Source organism: Notamacropus eugenii, chromosome 2 (genome assembly GCF_028372415.1).
Source record: "Notamacropus eugenii isolate mMacEug1 chromosome 2, mMacEug1.pri_v2, whole genome shotgun sequence".
NCBI lineage: Eukaryota > Metazoa > Chordata > Mammalia > Diprotodontia > Macropodidae > Notamacropus > Notamacropus eugenii.
In genome coordinates, this window is record NC_092873.1 from 120,885,275 (window position 1) to 120,908,739 (window position 23,465).

Sequence of the window (23,465 nt, forward strand, 5' to 3'; positions counted from 1 at the left end):
ATAATCTTCAAGTGAAATCTCTAAACCAGTTATGGGTGGTGGACACTGTTAAGACCAGGTTTTATTTACTCTTTAAAATTTTTTTACTCCGTTTTCGTCAGTTTCATCCCCAAATCTTTGGTTTGCTGGAAGGCCAGGCAGGGTTAATTACTATTTGATTACTTTTTTTTTCTTAAAACTTGTCACAAAATTTAACTAAGAACTTTGAAAATGTTAGATCATTTCAAATAATGAGTTTCATTTCTTGGACCCCAACCTTTTTCTCTGCAGGAGAGCCAGGGGTAATGAAGTACCATCTACATCCATTTGGTCAGTTGCCAACTCCATTCCCAGTAATGAAGGAAACTGAAAAAGAAAACAAAACAAGTTTCTAAATAGTATTTGGAAAATCTTAATGGGAAAAAAATAGAGTCAGCTCCTTAATGGAGTTAATGTTTCTACCTTCTTTCCTCCTACCCTTTATCCTTGAAGTGCTAATTTTTATTTATTGAAGTCTCAGCATTTAGAGGCAAGAGAACTCTTGACTTGGAAGTCAAATTGTATCTCTGAAATACACTAGCTTGTGTGACAATAGGCAAATCACTTAGGCTTCTGGGACATACCCTAATATCTAAAATGGGGATAACAAATAGGAACTTCTTCAAGTGCTGTTGTGAGGTCTCAGTAAGATAACTTGTATAAAGTGCTTTGCAAAGCCCTAAAATGCTGTGCAACTATCAGCCATATTCCCAACTCAACTTGGTATTGGAGCAATTCTGACTTCTTATTTAGTAGTTTTCAGTATTTTTTTTAGTTGTCTTTGGTTCTTCTTGACCCTATTTGGGCTTTCTTGGCAAAAATACTGGAGTGGTTTGTCATCTTCTCCAGTTCATTTTACAGATGAGGAAACTGAGGCAAATAGGACTAAATGACTTGCCCAGGATCACATAGCTAGTAAGTGTCTGACAGATCTCCCTGACTCTAGGTCCAGCACTCTATCCACTGTGCCACCTACTTGCCACATTTAGTATATGTCAATTACTTCTGCCCTCCTAATTGTTTCATGTGTATTCTGTAGTCAGTTCTATTATCTCAGCTCTCTACTATTTATGATCTCTTTGGTAGTCATGGTTATCACTAGAAGAAAATCTCTCTTCCTTGGGTTAGGTAACTTAACCTGTTAGAAAACTTCCCCTACTGGAGAGTTGGCTTTGATACCAAATGACATTTATTATCTAAGGCCAGCTGCATGACTTTTCTTCAGTGTACTGTTTGTGAGGTTTGTACATCTATAAATGGAAACACTAGCTAACCAGAAATTATCGCCAGGGCTTTCTGATAGTGGACTGTCTGACAACTTGAAATGTCCTGCAACATCTACCATGTAGGCACATTAAATCATTTCTGCCTGGGTTCTGAATCAATCTCTCTCTCTCTCTCTCTCTCTCTCTCTCTCTCTCTCTCTCTCTCTCTCTCTCTCTCTCTCCATGGATCTGGGCAATCATGAAAAAACAGATTCTATAAACAAGAACTTAAAGGAGAAATTGACGGTAAGACTTCTAGAAGTTTAACTGGAAAATGATTGTAAACTCGTCAAAAGAATGACATGAAGACAGTTGTTATAGCCTAGAAAAAATTTATTAGTTTGCCTCTGTTTCCATGTTTGGTTTTTTATTTTATTTTGTTTGACTAGCCAGTGACCTTGAAGTTAGTATGATTTTGGTGAGCTTTGTCAAAAAGAATTATAATAGCATTATTATTGAAGTTTCCACAAAAAAAGTGAGCAAAACTAGTTTTGTGAAATGTGTGTCTTGATAATCTTATAATCAAAGTCCATTATCAAAGTTCATCTTTTGCTGAGTTTGCATAGTGAACTTTAATCCAGGTCTTGGAAGCTTATTTTACATGCATACCATGATGGCATTAAACTCAAAATGATTTCATAGTCAGGTATCTGGGGAAAGTTGGAAGCAATTCATGGAAAATATATGGATATGATATTCATTTTTCAAGTTAAAGAATTTCTAGGCAAGATCTAGAGCTTGCTTCCACAAAGATTATTTCTTTCTTGTTGTGATGGAATATGCCTATTTTTTTTGTCCTGAAGACTCAGAAATGAAATGTCAAGGACTTATGACAGTCACTAGCATTGATTCCCATCTAAAACATACGGGATTTTGAGTTGAAGTGTGTTTCAGATTACTGATGTATTTCTTTCAGCTTGCTTTTGTTTTTTATCTGTAAGCTCATGGAGAATTCAAAGTGGGAACTATAATATAAACATTGGGAAAGCAAGTCTGAGGAAGAGGTAAATTAATAATAATAGGCATCCATATGGTGGGATGTAAATATATGTTCATGGCAATCGGACCTTGATTACTTGGAATTTTTAGAGGATGAGTTTTTTTTCTGAACAGCTTTTTTTTTTTACCGAAATTTTCCCCTTTCAGTCATGAATGTATTTTTTTTATTTTGAACCATTTTGGAGAAATATCTTTCTAAAATATAATATATAACATGTATCTTAATGTACATTTATATTCAAATTCAAGCAATTTCAAATAATAGAATTATAGATTAGAGACCTTAAAGGTCAATTTAATTCTATCCCTTTATTTTATAGATGAAGAAAATGTTGAGAGAGGTTAAGTGACTTGCCCAAATTCACACTGAAAAAAGATTTGAATCCAAGTACTCTGACTCCAAATTCAGCAAGCTTTAAGGTGCTGAGGACACACAGATGAAACATAATGCAATTCCTGCCCTGAGAAGTTTACAGTCAAATATTGACTATCATTAAGCCTTTTCCTAATTAGTCATAAGCATCATAGGTCCACAGACTGAGAGCTGTAAGGGACCATTAGAAGTCATTTAGTGCAAACTCATTTTACAGATAGGAAAACTAAGGACAAGAAAGGTAAATGACTTGCCCAAGGTCATACAAGCATTATGGTATGCCAGAGTGATGCCATTAGGATCTACTGAGGTATATAGGCCTGTTTTCACTATAATGATCACAAATTACTGGCTTATTTTCAGTTTCTTTATATTATTTTTCTATTTCTTCCCTTAACGTCAAGTATCAGTTTTCTTTGTCATCAGCATGCATGATTACAATCACCTATCTCTCTCCCTCTTTCTCAAGCATTCTCTTTCCTTATTATTTCTCTTTGTTGCCCTCCTCTATCCCCTAAACTACCTGGTATTAATCCTTTATATACTTATATATGTGTCTGGTGTCTCTGATAGAAGGGAAACTCCTTGAGACCAAGGACCATGTCATGTTTATTTTTGTATCTCTATATGTAGTGCCTAGCACATAGTAGGTACTTAATAAATGCTTATTGGTTGGTTTCTAATTGCCTTTTCAAAATATTTGGTAGACGTAAAAAACAAATAATAAAATCAAATTTGGTAACCAATCAGAATTATGTGCTAAATAAACATAAATTACCTTTGAATGGGACAAGAAGGGAGAGTTTCCTGGGAGTTAGTGTGTGGATTTTGTAACACCTATTTTGGTTTGACCGATTTAACTTTTAGGTTCATTTTCTGATTATTAGCTGTATTCTAGACAGGCATGTTGCTGGATGGTGAATTACATGTAGTTAGATGAAGTCATACTAAATGGTAGTTTTTTTTCTTGACAGAGAGAGTGGTCTAGTTTTTTAATTAGTACTTCAGTCAATAGGATTCTTTTTTTTTTTAATGTTAGACATGGAAACAACTTAGAAATAATTTAGTCCAATCATTTAGAAGATGAGAAAACTGAGGCCACCAAAGTTAAGTGACTTGTCAAGGTCACCTTTATTTGTTCATATTACAACCAAGAGCTCTTGGTATCTCCACACTCTTTTTTCCATATGGTGGGAAGAATTCTCAATATGGAGTCAGGTGACCTGAGTCACCCTGCTACTCAATACTTGTGTGACTTTGGGTAAGCCACTTATCTTCTTTGGGACTCAGTTTGTCCACATATGGATTGAAGACATTGAATTTCTAGCTCTAGCTAGAGGGAGCTAAGCAATACTGTGGGTAAGATTGCTGGAGTTGGAAGCAGGAAGATTTGAATTAAAATTTCCTTGTAGACAATTACTAGCTGTGTGATCCTAGGAAAGTGGTTTAGCCTTTTCCAGCCTTAGTCTTCTCACCTGTGAAAAGGGGATGATAATAGCACTTACCTTATAGGGTTGTTGTGAGTCAAATGAGATGACATAATACACAGCACCTTTCAAACCTGACAATGCTATATAGATGCTCATTGTTATTATTATCAATAAGGTTATGATTTTTTATAATGTCTTAGATCTTTTCTAACCTTAAATACTATGTCATATGACATCAAATACTTAAGAAATTATATCTTTTATTTCAATTATTACCTTAAGATCTCTAATAGTTGAAGAAAGTGAGACCAAGTTAGAGGAGTGATGGTAGCACTGCCCATATGTGATGAATATGATGGTCTTCAGTGTGTTGTTGTTAATTTTGAACATCTTCTGATGAGTGCTGGTCACCACAGCTGCACTGATCATTTGGCTCTCTCCATCAATTACTACCATAGTGGAAATGAGTGGATCAACTGCGCTTGGTCTGTGTGGCATACCAGCAGGAAAAATGTGCCTTTGAGAAGAAAGACTTTTTAATAGAAATTTTTACAAATGCGTCCAGTTGCACAAAGGAAAATGGAAAATAATAATTGGAAAAGAAAAGGCATGTTATCATTCATTCTACTTATCAAGCATTTCAAAAGTACCTACTATGTACAAGGTACTCTTCTAGATAAAGGGGATACCAAGGCATATAGGGCATAGATCTTCTAAAGAGTTTGCAGTCTGATAGGAGAGAAAGACAAGTATATAATTAACTGTGGTATAAAGGCTAGTGCACTGAGTGTTAGTCAGACAACAACCATTTATTAAGTGCTTACTATATACCTGTCACTCTGCTAAGCACTGGGAATACAAATCCAAACCAAAACAAAAAAAGAAACAGAAAAAATAGTTCCAATCTTTAAAGACCTTACATTCTAATGAGGAAAATGGCATATAAAAAGAGGCTGAAAGGGAAAGTTGTAGTTAGGAGGTTTAATGAAGGCATCAACATCGTAGTCTGGTGAGGATAAAGAGATGGCTGGTCTGGTTCTGAGAGGAGTTATCCAGTCAGAAGGAAGGACCAGAGAGGTTGACAGATACTTCAGTGGTGTGAATTCTAGGGCTGAAGTGGTCTTAGAGGATGAAGAATTTTCTGAAGAATAATGGAAACATCCAGATTGTAGCCTTGTGAGAAAGGTTGTTGAGTGGAAAGGAAAAATCTGGGTGAAGTATATGGAGATATTTGAGGCCAGAGAGACAGTTTTCATTTTCATTTTTTTTTGGGGGGGAAGAAGAATAGTCAGGAAAGGTTTCATATAGAAAGTGGCACCTCAATTGATCCTCAAAGGGGTGAAAAAGTTTCAGTGGAGACAAGGGAACCCATTGGAGAGCAGTTCTGTAGAAATAGAATCAAAAGGGTTGGACACTATGGAGGTAAGGCAAGGGAAAGGAGAGAATCAAAGATGGCTCCAAGGCTAAAAGTCTAGGCAGGGTAGATAACCTGGCCGTGTGACTCTCTAGGTCCTCAAGTGGTCTGAATCCAAACATCACATGGTCTGAACAGCAAAAAAACCCAATAAAATGACATTGCATTTTAAAACTAACTCAATATGCTACCAGAAGGGCTTTTATGTATAGTTTAGTGGTCCTCATTTCTATTTGAGTTTGATGCTACTGAACTATTCTATTGCCCTCATTTTATAGAACAGGAAAGTGAGGTACAGAGAGGTTAAACAATTTGCCCAGAGTCACATAGGAAATACGTGAAGTGAGATTTACTTCTTGATTCCTGGTCCAATGTCCTATCCACTAATGTCAGATCTGCCTGATGCCAAAAACATGTCTTTATACTCTATGGAATACATATCTGGTCATTGGACCCAGATGGCTGAGGAGGGGAAAATGAGGTTGGTGACCTTGTACAGCCCTTCTTCACTCAAAGTGCAAGTCATGTCATCATTTCTTTGATGTCATGGTCTTCTTTGAAAACGAAGATGAACATAGACTATGAGTAGACTGAGCTGCCTGAGTAGGGACCCAGCTAGCGCTCTGAACCCAGTGTACTCTGAAGCCCATAGGCTGGACAACAATAGGTCCCTGCCCAAGCTCCACTTAATGCTTGGCTTTGAATGATAATCAATAGTAATAGTTTTCTCTTTCCCTTCCAGTTTGATTTACTTATTTTTTTCTTTTGCTCATTAAAAGGGCCATTCCCTGACTACTTCTTAAAGAGGCTTATTCACTTAATGGGCGTTACCACTCTCTAAGTGGGTACCTGAAAAGGCCAGCCTGAAAAGGTCAAGGTCTCCCATTGATTCTTAGGTCATCTCCAGTCATCCTGATGAATATCAGGTCACTGGACCCAGATGGTTCAGGAGGAGAAAGTAAGGCTGGCAACCTTGTATAGCCCTCCCTCACTCAAAACAAAGTCAAGTGCAAGTCATGTCATTATTTCTCTGATGTTACGGTCTTCTTTGAAAAGGAAGGATGAACACAGACTGACAGACTGCACTGCTATTACTGCTGCTGCTGCTGCTGCTGCTTTAAAACACACACACAACACATACACATACACTCCCCCCCCCAAAAAAAACAACGAACAACAAACTATGGGGTAGGAGAATTAATGTAACGAAACTTATTTAAAATGAACATTATATACCTTCTAAGGAAATTTTATCATGAAGATTCTCATCATATATATATCATATTAATGGGAAGTATCCATAATATTCAGTGTTGGCAAAGTTCTCTAAAATGATTAAGATTAGTTCAGCTTTGCAAATAAGTAGAGAAGCTAGTTTGCAGAGTTTATTAGTATACAGCTCACCCTTTCACCTCCTAACAGTTACTCATGTATGTCTTGCATAAAAATAATAATATAATTTCATATAATATATACAGATATATGACAATATTAGCAAGTAATAAATGACATCATGACTACTCACCTCAGTATAAATTGTTACTCACATGGGGTATGTGGGTGATATCTTTCAAATACTTGACTAATTTTTAAGTATTTGCTGAATTTCTTGCTCGTCAATATTTAAAGATACTTCTTTTTTAAAAGGAAATTGTGATACTGAATCATCACACTCAGTAATACATGTTCTAAACCTTTTCACTCATGAGTCGTTCCAACATATCTGAGATGTCATCCATTCAGGTGCTCCCTTCAAAGGTGCGGACCAAAAATACCTTTTAACTCTACATCGATTGCCATCCTATACTCCAATTTGTCAATATATTTTCTAAAATATACAGCTGAATTCAATACAGATACATCCTAACTGTATGACCCTGGACAAGTCACTTAACTCTGTTTGCCTCAGTTTCCTCATCTATAAAATAAGCTAGAGAAGGAAATGGCAAACTACTCTAGTATTTTGAACAAGAAAACCCCAAATGGGATCATGAAAAATCAGACACTGCTGAACTAGTGTCCGAAAAACTGTTGGAAAACAATTCAATACAATTTAACAGACATGGATTAAATCCAGATATGTACAGGGAACTCTTCTAAGGTTCTGGGAAGAAAATGACTTCTAGGAATTTAAGTTTCATATGGTTTGTTTGTTGTCCAACAAGTTAACCATTCCTCCTAACTTCACTTCATCTTTAAATTTAATGTGTTTGCCATCCATGCCTTTAGTCAAATCAATGAAAAAAAATTAAATAGAAGGCCAGGAACAGAACCTTGGGGCACTTCATCAACTATCTCCCCCCGCCCCACTATTGACTCATCAAGCTCTCAGTTTCCTGGTTCCTTCTTTTTTCAGATGAACCACTTTATTGCCACAGTGCCATTTCCCTCCATCCTATACTTGTGCAATTGATTGTGTGAACCCCCAGGGAAGCCTTTACATTTATCCCTATGACATTGAATCCCGATACAAATCCTCCATATGCCAGCTGCTTTGTTTCCCCTTCCACATTCCCAGCACACTCTGAACATAACAGGTAATCAATTAATGGCCATTTCATTGCTTTCTTTCTTCACCTGTCAACTTGTAACGTGTTTGTAGCTGTGAGATTTTAAAGGGAAGTTTTCTTTGTTTGGTAGGCCTGGCCTTGCCCATTCCTCTAGACCAATGAAAAGAAAATTAGGGGAAATCATATGGTCTTTCCCTGTGACCTGTCAGCATGATCAGTGTTCTGTTCTCATTGGGAGTGACTTTGCTTGGTGTTAACTGAAAAACTTATTACAGTGCATAATGCAAAGACTTGTTTGCCCGAGGGGGGTTGAGCTGAATGGAATATGTAATGCAGTGGTGCCATGACCTCTGCATTTAATTTCAGACAGAGTCTAACTTGGGTCTGCTTAAATTTGGTCCTGGGGACTTGAGAGTTTTCTCATCTCTTGCCAATCTCCAGGGATAATTGCAGTGAAATAAAATTATCTTGCTAGAAATCCAAAGAAGCCATTCAATACAATTCAACAAATGTAGAGGCACCTAGGTGGCAGAGTAAATAAAATACTGGACCAATAATCAAATTTGATCTTAGACAGTAACTAGCTAGGTGACTCTGGGCAAGTTGCTTAATCTCTGTTTGCCTCAGTTTCCCCAGCTGTAAAATGAGAGTAGTAACAGTTCTTACTAGGATTTTTTGTGAGGATCCTGTGCTTAGCACAACACCTGGCACATAAATAGGTGCTATCTAAATGCTTAGTTCCTATTCTCATTTATTAAGCTCTATGGATAGGAAGAGAGAATGAGCTCTGCTATCAAGGAGTTGACATTCTTCTGCACAGAAATATAATGTATGCATTTGTGCATTAGAATATGTATGCAAGTATGGAAATATGAATGTTTCCATATTGTATTGCAATACTGTATATGAACATATACAAATTAAATAGCTCATTTACATAACAGCTCAATTGTATGATAGTGCATTTTATATATCATAATATTATATATCACAATAACATATCAATAAATAATAGCTCAAAATAACTCACTTATATAACTAGTTTTTATATAGAGATTTAAGGTTTGCAAAATGCTTTATACAGATTATCTCATTTGTTCTCCACAACACTTCTTGAGAGCCAGTGATGGAATATCTCTCCCAAATATCCCTTCTCTTCTTTGATAATACTACCATCCTGAAGTAGGTCCTCATCACTTCACACTTGAACTATTGAAATAGACTGCTGATGGGTCTGCCTGCCTCAAGTCTCTCATCACTCCAATCCAATTTCTACCAGAATAATTTTTCTAAAGTACAGGTCCAACCACCTCAACTCACTCCCATCTCATTTCCATTTAATAAACTCCCTCTAGCCTCCAGAACTGAATAAAAAAAACTTCTGGTTGGGGTTCAAAGTCCTTCATAACCTAATCTCTACCTACCTTCACAGTCTTCTTATATCTTACTTGTTCACATGTTCGCTGTGATCCAATGACACTGGATCATCATCCAATGGCTGTTTCATGTATAAAACACTCACACTCTTAACTTCAGACACTTTCTCTGGTTGTCCCCCATGATTAGAGTCTTCTCCCTCCTCATCTCTGCCTCCTGGCTTCCCTGGTTTTCTTCAAGTCTCAATCATAGCATCTCACATGTGTACCAAGATAAGGTCAAAAAGGGTACATGATTTACACATAAAGGGTGATATTATAAGCAAATTAGGAGAGTATAGAATAGTTTACCTGTCAAATCTATGGATAAGGGAAGAATTTAGGACGAAATAAGATATAGAGAGCATTATAAAATGTAAAATAGAAAATTTTGATCATATGAAATTAAAATTTTTGCAGAAACAAAAGCAATACAACCAAAATTAGAATGGAAAGCAGAAAATGGTGTGGACGGGAATTTTTTGTAGAAAATATCTCTAAAAAAAATCTCTCCTAAAGGAAAACTTTCCCAACTCTTCTTAATTCCAGTGCCTTCTCTTTTTTATTTCTTATCCATTCTGTATGTAGCTTGTTGTACGTATTTGTTTGCTTATCATCTTCCCCATTAGATTGTGAGCTCCTTTGAGGGTTGAAACTGTCTTTCAACTCTTTTTATATTCTCAGAGCTTAGCACAGTGCCTGACACATAGTAGGTACTTTATTGACTGATTGATGGTAACATAGCTAAGTAAATGTTTCAGGTCTTCCTGAATCCAGGTCTAGTGTTCTACGTACTGTGCCACCAAACCATCTAGAGTAATCTTGTCATCTGAAGAGGGAGAGTACTAAAAAACTGAGGGGCTGAGGAAAATCCTCATGGAGGAAATGGTGCCCAAACAGTGATTTGAAGGAAACTTAAAGAGTAAATAGTAGCAGAAGAGAACTCTTCTACCTACTAAGACTAATCCTTTTATAAGTACCTTCAATTCACGAGTGTGCTGGAACCAGCTCATACTGGCTTGCAAGTGATGATTGTCAAATTTTCAGTATGAACATCTCCACCTGAGAAATAGACAAATTGAACAAATTTGGACTTGATTCATTGTTTTGTTGATTGTATATACTTAAAGAAAATGGTGGAGAAAATGTTAATAATTCAGATTAAACTTCAAAGTATATCCTATGTACATTTATTTTTCAGAGAGCTGGTTGTTAAATATTTGTCAACACATTAGTGCTAAAGAGGCAGATATTTCTTGTCTTTAGACTGAGGGCTATGGATTTATCAAGGCCTTAAGTATTTTAAAAAAATCAGTTTATGCATCCTATCTTTTTATTTGAATATAATACCTCATAAGGACTTAGATTTCTACAGAGCTCTGCTGTTTTTGAAGGAAAGACATTACCCAAATGTACAAAGTGTGATGAATGGCTGGTCCCAGGAGCTATTCCCAGTAATCTAGCAATGCTCAGTAGGCAGCAAAACCAAGTTAGGAATCTCAAAGACAGTCTGGGAAGTTAGAGTTTCTGTATTTCCCTTTTCTAATATCGTTCATAAAGCAGACATAGGGCTGAGAGCTCATAGCGGGACTATAGTTCTTGGAACAGAGCACACTGCATGAAAGAATGCTCCATTTGGAGTCAGATGACCTTGATATCTATGTAGCCTTGGATAAGTCACTTCGCTTCCCTTATTTATAAAATTGGTCAGTTGGACTTGTTTATTATGGTTTTTTCAGCTCTCAGTTGATGAGCCTATGAATTTGTATATAGATAAGATTGGGTAAAATAAATATCAAGGACAACTTTGATTAGTAGAGTTAATGACATAAATAGCTAGGACCCCGATAACTTTTGGAGAGTGGGAGAAATTGCAATCGAGGGGAACAAAGTATCATATAAGTGTTACAGTAGCTTGAGGAGGGGCTACTAGATGGCACAGTAGATAAAATGCCTGGCTCAGGGTCAGATAGACTTCTTCATGAATTCAAATCGAGTCTACAAGCTATGTGACCCTGGACAAGTCACTTAACCCTGTTTGCCTCAATTTCCTCATCTATAAAATGAGATAGAGAAGGAAATGGCAAATCATTCAATATCTTTGCCAAGAAAACCCCAAATGGGGTCATGGAGAGTCAGACATAACTGAAAAACAACTGAACATTTGAGCTTGAGGACATTTGTGATGGGAAGGGAGACACCTACCATGGGAGCACCATTTCCATGTCCAGTAGCAACAATTTCCAGATCCTGATGCCATAGTATTCCTGTGGTGATGGGGATGTTGTTTTGATGGTGTTTCCAGTTTCCATATAGTAACCTTAAGTCAGAACCAGGCTAGACTCAAAACTTTCCATCTCTATGCGTGTTGGGAAATGATAAGTGGCCCTGGGTATTAAGAGTGCCTGTTTTCTCTAAAAAGGTTTCCTTTAACATTAATAAATGTAGTTTTTTTTAATGTCACAATGTTGCAATTTAAAGTAATTTGATTTTGCTCTTTACAGTGGGAAAAAAAGAGAAAGGACAGAAATGATGATTTAGATATGAATTCAAATCTTGCCTCAGATATCTACCAGCTTTGTGATTGTGGGCAAGTCAGTTAACCTCCCTGTACCTCAGTTTCCTTATTTGTAAAATAAAGTTGGATTCTTTGATCTGTAAGATTCCATCTAACTCAAAATATTCTATGAATAGGTGTACTTGCAATATTATTGGTGTTGTACCAATTACACAGTTGTACCAATTACACAGGTACAAAGGTGGTACAAAGGTACCAATTATATTGTACTTGCAACCCTAGATGAGTTACTTACTACCTGGGTAACCTTGGGCAAATCAGTCTCTCTAGATCCTGGTTTGTACACATGCCCAATATAGATATAGGACTAGAATGCTGAGCACTGCAGAGTTAACATTTTTGAATTGTAGTGCTGGAGAAGACTTTGGAGAGTTTCTTGAATGGCAAGGAGATCAAATCAGTCAATACTTAAAGAACTTAATTCAGACTATTCTTTGGAAGGACAAATACTGAAACTGAAACTTCAACACTCTGGCCCCATAATGAAAAGACAGAACTCATTGGAAAAGACTCCACTGTTGGGAAAGTTTGAAGGCAAAGGGAGATAGGGATAGCAGACGATGAAATGGAGAGATGAGTGTCATGGAAGCAATGAACATGAGCTTGACAGACTTTGGAAGATAGTGGAGGATAGAAGGGCCTGGCATGCTATAGTCCATGGGGTCATGAAGAATTAGACATGTCTGAATGAATGAACAAGAAAACTGTTTTTCCCTTTCAGCTGGAGGACTGTGATCCTAAATCTTATACTTACTGAATTCCTTTGATACCAACCACTGCCTGTTTATGTAAAATCTAGGTGCTGACATTTTCCATTATGTTTTGCTGATGACTAAATTAAAAATGTCCTTGCTTTTCCAGACAAAATGTGATAGAATCTTCCAGTTCTATAATTGGGAATTAAACTGAATTCTTTCTGTTTTACAGTGAGACAACAAAGGCTCTGTAATGGGAACAATGGTGAACATTTAAGTGGAAATGTACAAAGTAATGAGCAACACTCCCTGCTGCAGAAACCATGTTCCTATCAGGGCCTATGCTGGCATGATTTCCTAGTTCTTTGGAAGGAATTGAAAGTACAGTAAAATATATTGGGACATTTATAATCTGAATTTTTTTAGAAGATTTGATTATTTTCCATATTCAAAGGACTAAAATTTAGGAACATGGGCATAAAGTCAATTTAATTTAAGCCAACGTGTGTCTACTAAGCACCTGGTATGACAAAGGCATTGTGCTAGGCACTTAGACTTGCTACTACAAAATATAAAGATTCTGTCTCTATTTGTTTCTATCTGTCTATTTCTGTTTATGTCTGTCTATCTATCATCTATCTGTCTATCTATCATCATTTACCCGGGGTGCGGGGGCAGTGCGTGACTCATAATCATGAAGGCGGTTACCCAGGATTAGAGGTTATCCATTGGACTCCATATGAACAGAATACTCTAATTTTACTACTTGAGAAAAACTCAAAATAGAAATGTAATATTATCTAAAAGATAGCAAGTCAGCTTCAAAGCCAAGAAGACCGGGGTTCCAGTGTCATTTCTCATAGATTCTAGTTGTGATCAGGGGAAAGTTACTTAATCGCTCAATGCCTTAGACACCTCTCTAAGCCTGTAAATTTCAGGAAAGGTGCTGACTTGCATTGATAGAGGGAGTTTGCCCACTTTGGAGTGTCCTGTACTAATGAAATCAAGGTCTAGACTCTATGTTCATATATTACATAATTGAAAGGCAGTATGGCACAATGCATAACATGTTGGACTTGGAGTCTGGATTACCTGAGTTCACATCTTGTTTCAGATACTTTCCAGTTTTGTAAAATTGGAAGAGGCACATAATCTCTCCCTGTCTCATTTTGCTCATCTGTAAAATGAGAGGGGACAGAGAACTGATAGCTTCTAAGGTACTTTACAGCTCTAAATAAATTTAATTCTCCCATGAATTTTTCTTTACGCTTGACTCACGGGATTTTTATGCCTGGACCTATGAGAGTTTTCCAGATCTCTTTTCCACTTATCCTCAGGCCTTTCACTTCACTGTGATCCTATTGCAAAGTTGATGGGTCTGCCCATCTGGAGTGGAATGGATAAGTCCCATCCTGGGGAAATTACTTTCATGATTATGAATCATCCCCACCAGGTATCCGTGGTAGATAAGCAGATAGATAGACAGACCTACATATAGACAAATAGAGTCACACAGAGTAGATAACAGAGACAAAATCACTATATTTTGTAGTTCTATGTCTTAAGCATATAAATTGCTAGAAACAAACCAAACTATACAAAAAAAAAAAATCTTCCATCTTTCCTTCCCTTCTCCTAAGCTTCCTTGGAATAAAATGAGGAATCTGAGTACATTAAAAAAACTCTGGGGAAGGAATCAAGGGAAAGGAAAGTGAGGAGTTGTCCTGATTTCTTTACTGGGATGTGAATCCCATTCCTAATACTTTATGGTCATCCTAAAAAGCATTGCCAATTAAAGAAGCATCTGTTGATGGTGTGTGTGAGAGATGCACTTTGTCCGAATTGATTATTTGACAAATCCCCATGTGACGGTAAATCGTGGGAGGGGAGATGGATTGTGGTCTTTAGGCTGAACTGTGCTTTCGTAAATGACATTTATAACGACACGGTGTCTGGGTGGGAAAATATTCTCTGTGTTCTCATGGTAGGCATTTCCAAGGTTTGTAAACTGCCAGGTATTCTATCCAAAGTACAGCATCCACCAGGGGACTGGTAAAATAGATTGTTATGCTACTGATAGAATTACTGTGGGAAGTTATGGGCTGTACTTTTCTTCATGGCCTTCATAAAAAAAGGAGATTGTTTACAAAATGTTTAGAGTTTATCTATACTTTAATTACCAGCCCGTATTTTTATAGCCTGGAGCTTTACAAACAGGAGTTTCACTTGCTTTTAAAAAAAGTTCTCCCCTAAACCTCTCGCCTATTCCATGAAGATTTCATCTTCACACACAGGTTTTATCCAACTTATTTTCAAAATAGGTCTAAGTGACCTTGTATATGTCAGAAAGCAGGGAGTCAATGACTAATTCATGTTATAAAGGACTGATGAGTCTACATAGCACACCTCTTAAGAAGAGATTTTAGAAACAGTTTTCTTGTTTACCAGAACATAAGATATTTTTGAAATAAAGAGAGAATATAAGCATAAATTAGTGTACTTAACATTCAGCAGCTTGTGGAAATATCTTTCATTTACAGAGGAAAAACCTTACTCATTCCCATCTTGTAAGTCCCTTAAGGCTTAGCTTTTAATCTGGGAATTTCTGTATGTTTTTTGCTTTCTAGCTGCCTCTTGCTTCCAACTATTCCTTCTTTCCTCTTCCTTTTCCTTTCCTCCTTTCCCCTTTCTCTTCCTTCCCCTGATTTGTAGTGTTTGAGGATTTCTGAGCTACAAATGCTAAAACTGAAAATTTAATAATAAGCTCTCAGGAGTCCAGCTGACTCTAGCAGGCCTGCATAACTGTCTTCATTTCCGCCATTGAGAATCAACACAGGGGCTGCCCCATGATTGAATCCTTCCTTGTTCCTTATCTGTTAATGAACTTTTCTTTCTCAAATTACCTTATTTTTACTTACCTGTATATATGTTGCATCCCTATAGGTAAATTATAAAGTTTTTGAGGACAGGAATTTTTTTTTGTTCTTGTTTTTGATCTGATTTTGGTCTTTACATTCATGACATGACACAATCAATGACTTGCATATAAAGCAATTTCATTTTCCTCTAGTTTTCTGATCATATTAGCTAATATTTTGTATTTTGTTAATTTTTTTAGCTCAGTTTTATTTATCAGTTCAGTTGAGGTTTTTTTATTGTTGTTTTAATTTTATCTCTACTTTGATTTCACAATGTCTTTTTTTGTGTTTGGTTGGGGTTTTGATTTGTTGCCATAAAGAGGCCTATGCATTGAATGGGTGTATCTTACTCAAAGTGAGAATGTGGTAAGACTTAGCCTGAAAGGGCCAACGTCTCCCATTGCATCCTAGGCCATCTCCAGTCATCCTGATGAATATCAGGCCACTGGACCCAGATGGCTCAGGAGAAGAAAGTGAGGCTGGTGATCTTGCACAGCCCTCCTTGACTCAAAACAAAGTCAGCTTCAAGTCATGTCATCATCTTGATGTCATGGTCCTCTCTGAGAATGAACAACAAACACAACAACAACAAAGACTGCGAACAAAGGTTTATTGAATTGAATTTGGTATCCTATTCAATTCAAAGAGCTATTATAGTGTCTTTTTGTGTAAATTTATAAAACTTACATAATTTGCAAATTTATTTAAGAGTCATCTTCCTTCTTTTCTTCTTGTTGATCTTACTTTGGAGAGTGGTGATTATCACAATTAACTTTGTATCTGGGGAAGACTGGGTCTTTTGCTTAGAATAAATATATATTGAGCTTTCTGGACCAAGATACTGGTCTAAACCCATGTCAAGTCAGGAAGGGGAGTGTGCTTATCTTTCTGTTTGAACTATCATGTCCAGAATGAAGGAGATAGTGCTGTTGTACTATGCCTATGGAGCAGCTAGGTGGCACAGTGGAGAGAGTGCTGGACCTGGAATCAGGAGATTCATCTTATTAACACTTATTAACTGTGTAACCCTGTTTGCCTCAGTTTCCTCATCTGCAAAATGAGCTGGAGAAGGAAATGGTAAACTACTTCAGTTTCTTTGACCAAAAAACCCCCAAATGGGATCATGAAGAGTCAGAAATGACTAAAAAATGATTGAGCAATAGCAGCACTGTCTTGGTTAGGACTCATTCAGAATGTTCAGTTCTGGGTTCCTCATTATTAATTTTAAATTTGTTTTTACAATGTCTTCCTTTCCAAGTATATACCTCCCACCCAGTGGGGCATTCCTTATTATAAAAAAATTGCTAACAAGAACTTTACAAATATTATCTCATTTAATCCTCACAACAACCTTGAGTGACAGGTACTATTATTTTCTCAGGACACTTTAGCAAACGCACCTTGAATGACTTTCCCAGAGTGCCACAGCTAGTAAGTATTTGAGGCTAGATTTGAGCATAGGTGTCTCTTACCCAATGCCCACCATTCTATCCATTTTACCACCTAGCTGTCTCTAGACAGAGAAGAGAAGGCAGAAAAGAAAGTCTACTAAACTAATCAACACTTTACTAAATCTGATGGAATTCACTAAGAACTGTGGAAAAGAAGCTTTGCTTTATTAAAAACTAATTGGAGAAAATTAAATCTTGTTCAGTGAAGAACTGGATGAGCTTGTTTGTTTTGATCCCAGAGCCAGCCTCAGGAGTTCTGCAGTTCTCAAGGAACTGCTTGTAATTGAATAAGTACAATATTATCTATCTAATCTGTATATCTGTTTTCTAAAACAGCAAAACACTTTTCCAGCACCCTATTAAGGGTGGTTATAAGCTAAAAGCGCCTTGTCATTGCCTCAACTTGAAAACAGAAGAGAAGTGGTTTTGTCTAGTGGGAGAGTGTTGGGGACCAGAAGGGAAACAATTAACAGAGAAAACTTCATGTGATGCAGATAGTTCCTGAAAAGACCAAAGACATTAGGGCTTAAAGTTCAGAGTTGTAAGTTGCCCCAGGACCATAGTTTTTTCTACTTGATGAGGTTTAGGGTAGGGAGAGCTGGTTCAGGTGTGAAAGAATTCACTTAGACCTTCTCTTTTAGCCAAAAGAAGCTTTTTATGTTACGTGAAAAACCATCACAAGAGTCCTTAGCAAGAAAGCTAAGTGAGACCCCAATATTTGAGGAGGTTTCAGAATGATGATGTAGCTTTAGGGTATTAGGTTAAAGATTAAAGACAGGACAGGATGACATAGGATGAGGGAGACAAAGAAAATTATTTATGGTTTAAGGATTTAAGGACAAGGCAGGAGCATACCAGTTAAAATTAAAGGACCTGGGGAACACAGGATAAAGGACACAAAAGCAATTCTTTTGGTATAGGTTCAAAATAAGTAGGGAAGGACTTTAAGGGACCCTCAGATTATAGAATAAATTAAGGGCTTCACAAAGTAATGGAAAAGCAACTCTTAACCTTAGGCAGCATTTGTATCTGCATCACACTCATATGGTTACCTGCTAGATTTCTATAAGTGTGTAGTCACTCTTCAAGGATGTTGCATGCATTGTTGGTGGAGTGTGACCCAGGTTTTTGAGTGGACTGGGATACTTAGCTTATTCTTGTTTTTGCCTTCTATTGAATAAAAGTCATGACAATTTCTGTTTTTGTTTTCTATTAATTAAATATTTTGATTATTACTGATTTTGCCTTATCATTTAGTAAATATTTAAGGTTTAATGGTGTCATGGTGAATAATTCTGTAGGAAGTATCCCAGAGGGGTCTTGAGAACTACAATAGAAAGCAGTAGGAATGAACAGTCCCCCAAAGCAGGTTTACCTCTGGGACCCCAAAAGAGAGAATAGTGAGTTGTAACCACATGATTATGCCCATAGCCAGTCGCTTCACTCTAAAAAAAATATCCAGACCTGCTGGTGAAGGCAGGTTGAGGTTGAATGAGCTTTCTAGAGAAACAGAAAAAGGGGTGACTATACTTTATGGGTGGGTGGGATCAGTGCCACACCCAGGCTGTATTAGGATAGAGAAGGAAATTTAATGAGTTTGTTTCTTTCAAATAAGAGGAATAGTTAAAGACTAGAAGAACAGGCCACTGACAGTTCAAAAGGTTCAAGAATAATTATATTTTACTTTGTTAGGTATCAAAGTGTGGTAAGTAGGTGGGAAGAATTAAAAAACTGGGAAGATGCGGGTGATCCTGGGAGCTCATCTCCCCATTTGGTGCAACCTGCAATCTGATACACTGGCAGGGTTTTCATAAACTTAGAGGTAAAAACAATCTAGGACGTCATCCTTACTGAAGCTCTTATGCACAGTTCTACTTTTAATATTAAGTCAAGAATTTAGAATGTGACCTAGAATACGCTATAATTTTAATAAATTTAATGCTTTTGAATAACAGTTTATTTCTTCAAATTGATCTGATTTCCTCTGCACTGTGACCAAATGCTTATTTTGTGTTTACTTTTATACACACACACATACACACATACACATACATACATGCATGCAAACATTCACACACACCTCAATGAAATCACAGGACCAGTACAGATATGACTCAGGACTTAACATATGGAAAGCCTCAGTTAAAATTTGACTTCAGATCTTTGCTAGCCACATGTTTCTGGGAAAGTCATTTAACCTCTGTTTCAGTTTCCTCATCTGCAAAATGGGGAGTATAATAGCACCTACCTTACAAAATTGTTGTAGAAATAAAATGAGATGTTTGTAATTATGTTTTTTAAACCATTAAGAGCTATATAAATCTAACTTTTATCATGAATTTCCTTCTTTTGGAAAAAATTTATGATTTTATTGGTGTGGGAAACACCTGGTAAGGAGTTATCTTCCTATCAATGCAGATCAACAGTTTCCTATGGCACTGAGAAGTTAAGTGACTTGCCCACAGTCACCTAGGTTCAAACTAAGGTTTTTCTGGCTTTGAGACAGGGTCTTTTCCCCTAGACAATGCTGCTTCTCTATTTTGATTCAATAATCTAAATGTTTACCTCCAGGGTCCTTTATTACTCTTTGTCACAGGAAACACTAAATTCAGCATACGGAAATCAAGTAATAGTACTTTGAACTATGAGTAATACCTTTGCTTGCTTTCTTCTAAATTCACTAAAACTCCCATAAAATACAACTTTCTTTTAAATAGAGAAATACATTTTGGTAACTTATGTTGACTTTCCATTTGGAAGCAGATGAAGTGTATCCAGCTGATAATTTTCACATCACTTAAAAAAGAACAGTCTTGTCAAAACCTCTGGTATTTTTAAGCTATATTTTCTGTCTGATAGTTGTCATATGACCTTAGAAGCAAAAGCAGAAGCAACGGAGAGAAGCAATCGGGTTTAATTTTACTCTGACAAATGCAAAATTTTATCTTCAGATTTCTATTAAGTGTGACAGCTCAGGTGAGTAATCCAGTACTATGGAGCTTCTCTGAAATATGAATAAAATCCCCTCTCTTACCCCCAACTTCCAAACTAATTCAGACATAGAAAAATCTGTGACTCCTGACATGGATTACAAAATGGTATTAGGGTGTTCATAAAAGAACATTAGGAAACCTCCTCTTTCCAGGATATAATTTCCATTTTGGGAATATTCTGTACTACATATACATATTATATATGTCTATACACATGTGTATAGATCTATACATATCTATTTACATATCTATATTATATGTCTGTATCTATATCTCTATATCATCAGTTTTCTCAGAAACCTGGTAAAGAGGTGGACTGGAGTTTAAACTTTGTTTTCCTAACGTGATTTTATTAAAACAATTATCTTGTCAACAGCATAATTAAGTAGGTATATGTTTCCAAGGATTCTTAGACCTCAGGCCTTGATGCCATCTGCTTGGACTTGTCTGCAATGAGGAGAAGAGACATAGTCTAAATTGTAGGCCATATCCATATGCGGAAGGATAAGAGAAAGTGCATATTTTGGCTTTCAAAATATTTTTTTAAACTTTTTATCCCTTGATGAAATGTTTCATCCATTTTTTACCACAGGCAGGATTTCTGAAAAATGCAGATTTGCTTTATTCACTATGGGAAGTGTTTCTTTCCTGATAAATCATTATAAGTTCCATTTGCCCATTCATTTGATGTTCTACCAAAGAGTAGATCTTAAGTGACCATGATGTGAGAAATCCTCTGCTGTTACATTAGAACTCCATTAAAAGTTAGTATGCCTTTGAAGAAAAACTTAGGTGGCTCCAGCTACTTTGTAGTTTAATTTAATTAAGAAGTTTAAAATAAAATACGTACAGCAAATTTCCTTCTCAGCTGAGGTGGTGGTGGGGAAAGGTAGCATGGCATAACAAATACATTTATACTAGAGGCCTTTGAGCAAAATTAGATGCCACAGTGAGAACTGGGCCTGCAGTCAGGAGTTCAAATCTGACACTTAGACACTTGTTAGCTCTGCGACCTATAACAAGTCACTTAATCCTGCTTGCCTCAGTTTCCCCAACTGTAAAATGTGCTAGAGAAGGAAATGGCAAAGCACTTTAGTACCTTTGCCAAGAAAACCCCAAATGGGGTCATGAAAAGTTGAACACAACTGAGAAAAAACTGACTGAGAGAACTTTAACATACACACTGTTATTTCCTCATGTATTCTAACTTAATAATTCTTCAATTTATTAATTTTCCATGATGTATTCTTCCAACTCACCACAGCTACACACAAAGACGACCATCTGTCAGTATATGTTTATTAAGCGCTTGCAATGTGCTAGGCACTACGTAAGTGATGTGGATACAAATTAGAGCAAAAGACATGGTTCCTGCCCTCAATGAGCTCACAATGGGGTGAACAAACAGCAAAAAAACCCTATATGTATATATGCAGTATTCAGTTCTGTTGTTTTTGAGGTATGTCTGACTCTGCCATCCCATTTGGGGTTTTCTTGGCAAAGACATTGGAGTGGTCTGCCATTTCATTCTCCAGCTCATTTTATAGATGAGGAAACTGAGGAAAACAGGGTTAAGTGATTTGCCCAGGGTCACCCAGCTAGAAAAAGTTCAATGCCAGATTTGAACTCATGAAGATGAGTCTTCCTGATTCCAGTTCCAGTGCTCTATCCATTGTACCACCTAGCCTTATGTACCTATGTATGCCTTATGTACAGCATAAATGAGAGGTAACTTGGCTTGAAGATAGGAGCAGTGTGCAGGGAGTGGTGATAGGAAAGATCTCAAACAAGGTGAGACGAGAGCTGATTCTTGAAGGAAGTCAGGGGAACCAGGAGGCAGATGTGACAAGGGAGAACATTCTAGGTATGGAGAACAGACAATGAAAAAGCACAGAGTCTCCTGTATTAGTAAGAGCAAGAAGGTTATTGTCCCTGAGCATAAGAGGAGGAGAGGAAATGGAAGAAGATGGGAAAGGTAGGAAGCGGTCAGATTGTGATGGCCTTTAAAAGTCAATTAGAGGATTTTGTATTTGATAAGATGCTAGATTAAGACTCAGGATTAAAATTCCTACTCTGACACTTACTAGCTATATGACCACAGGCAAATCACTTAACCACTCTCTTCCACAGTGTATACTACTCACCATGCCATGCTGTAAGCAAAATGCACATAAATTGGTATTCACTTCTCTAACCTTTATAGAAAAGCAGTATTTCCACTAATTGCCAAAAACCCACATAGAAGGTTTAAGTGGCTTCATTTTGATTTTCCATGTTGTTTTGTGGGAAATTTGTTTAGAAAAAAGTATCGCTGTGTGATGACATTTTATGAACTTTAAAGCCCTGTTCTCTAAAAACCATGCTGGGAGCTGCCGTTTAAAAACAAACAAACAAAAATAAAACAATCCAAAGAGAATAAATACATTGCCTGTTAAATAGTAGGATCTTACTGAAACATGGTAATAGCCTCATCTGACTGAGTATTAGAGATTGCCAATGTAAATGAATTGCATTTGGCACAGTGTGAGGGTGGGTGATTGTCCTCTCCCTATCCTCTCTGGTTTTATGACAACATTGACTGCTAGAGGAAAAGAAAATGTACAAGTTAAGCATGAATTTTGAAGCCAAAGCAATTTTCCTCCAGTATATATCTTTCTTTCCCATGTTGTTGTTCAATCATTTTTCAGTTGCATCTGACTCTGTGACCCCATTTGGGGTTTTCTTGGCAAAGATACTTTAGCAGTTTGTCCTTTCCTCCTCCAGATCCTTTTACAGATAAAGAACTGAGGCAAACAAGGTGAAATGACTTGCCCAGGGTCATACAGTTAGTAAGTGTCTGAGACCAGACTTGAGCTCAGGAATGTAAGTCTTCCTGACTCCAGGCCCAGTCCTGTATCCACCCACACCTCCTGGCTGCTTTCTTGGCCATGATATCAGTTTCAAATGAGGAACAAGGTGCGTGCTTGGTCTCATAGCACAAAATCATATTGAGAAACACAAGGGTCGCTAAGGTTGGCTTATCTGAGTGAATGAGCTATTAGATGGAAAGTAGGAAAACTTTTTTATTCCTGCTTCCATATCTGTTAATCTCTCTGAATTCCCCCTTTTTTTCCTTCCTAAAATGATGATAAAGGAAGGGGTTGTATAAGGATTACATAAAAATGAAACAGCAGATGTATTTGTATGCTATGTTTTTTATGTGATGGTCTGTTGCTTACTGAACTCTTTGGCTATGCTGAAATGTTAGATACCTTTAGCCCAAAGCCAGGCAGTAACTCTAGAAGGCTGTCAGTCACTCCCTGCTCAAGAGAATTTAAAAATAAGATAGTCCCAACTCAGAGGCTAGCAACTCCAATTATACAAAGGACTTTCAATCAGCCCTAAAGAGCAGTTGGCAACTAGACAG

General features: G+C 37.0%; 1 protein-coding gene across 8 annotated transcripts in view; it reads left to right on the forward strand.

Moving 5' to 3' along the window:
- The first annotated feature begins 1,370 nt into the window (after positions 1–1,370).
- Positions 1,371–23,465, forward strand: part of MLIP (muscular LMNA interacting protein) — a 384,978-nt gene continuing 362,883 nt past the window's right edge. For 2 of the 8 annotated variants that reach the window (XM_072642491.1, XM_072642493.1), the window contains exon 1: positions 1,371–1,529. In XM_072642491.1, the coding sequence (XP_072498592.1) occupies positions 1,467–1,529 (63 nt within the window). In that variant the 5' untranslated portion in view covers positions 1,371–1,466. The remainder of the gene's footprint in view (positions 1,530–23,465) is intronic. The other 6 variants (XR_011974323.1, XM_072642487.1, XM_072642489.1 and 3 more) reach the window with 4 other exon arrangements.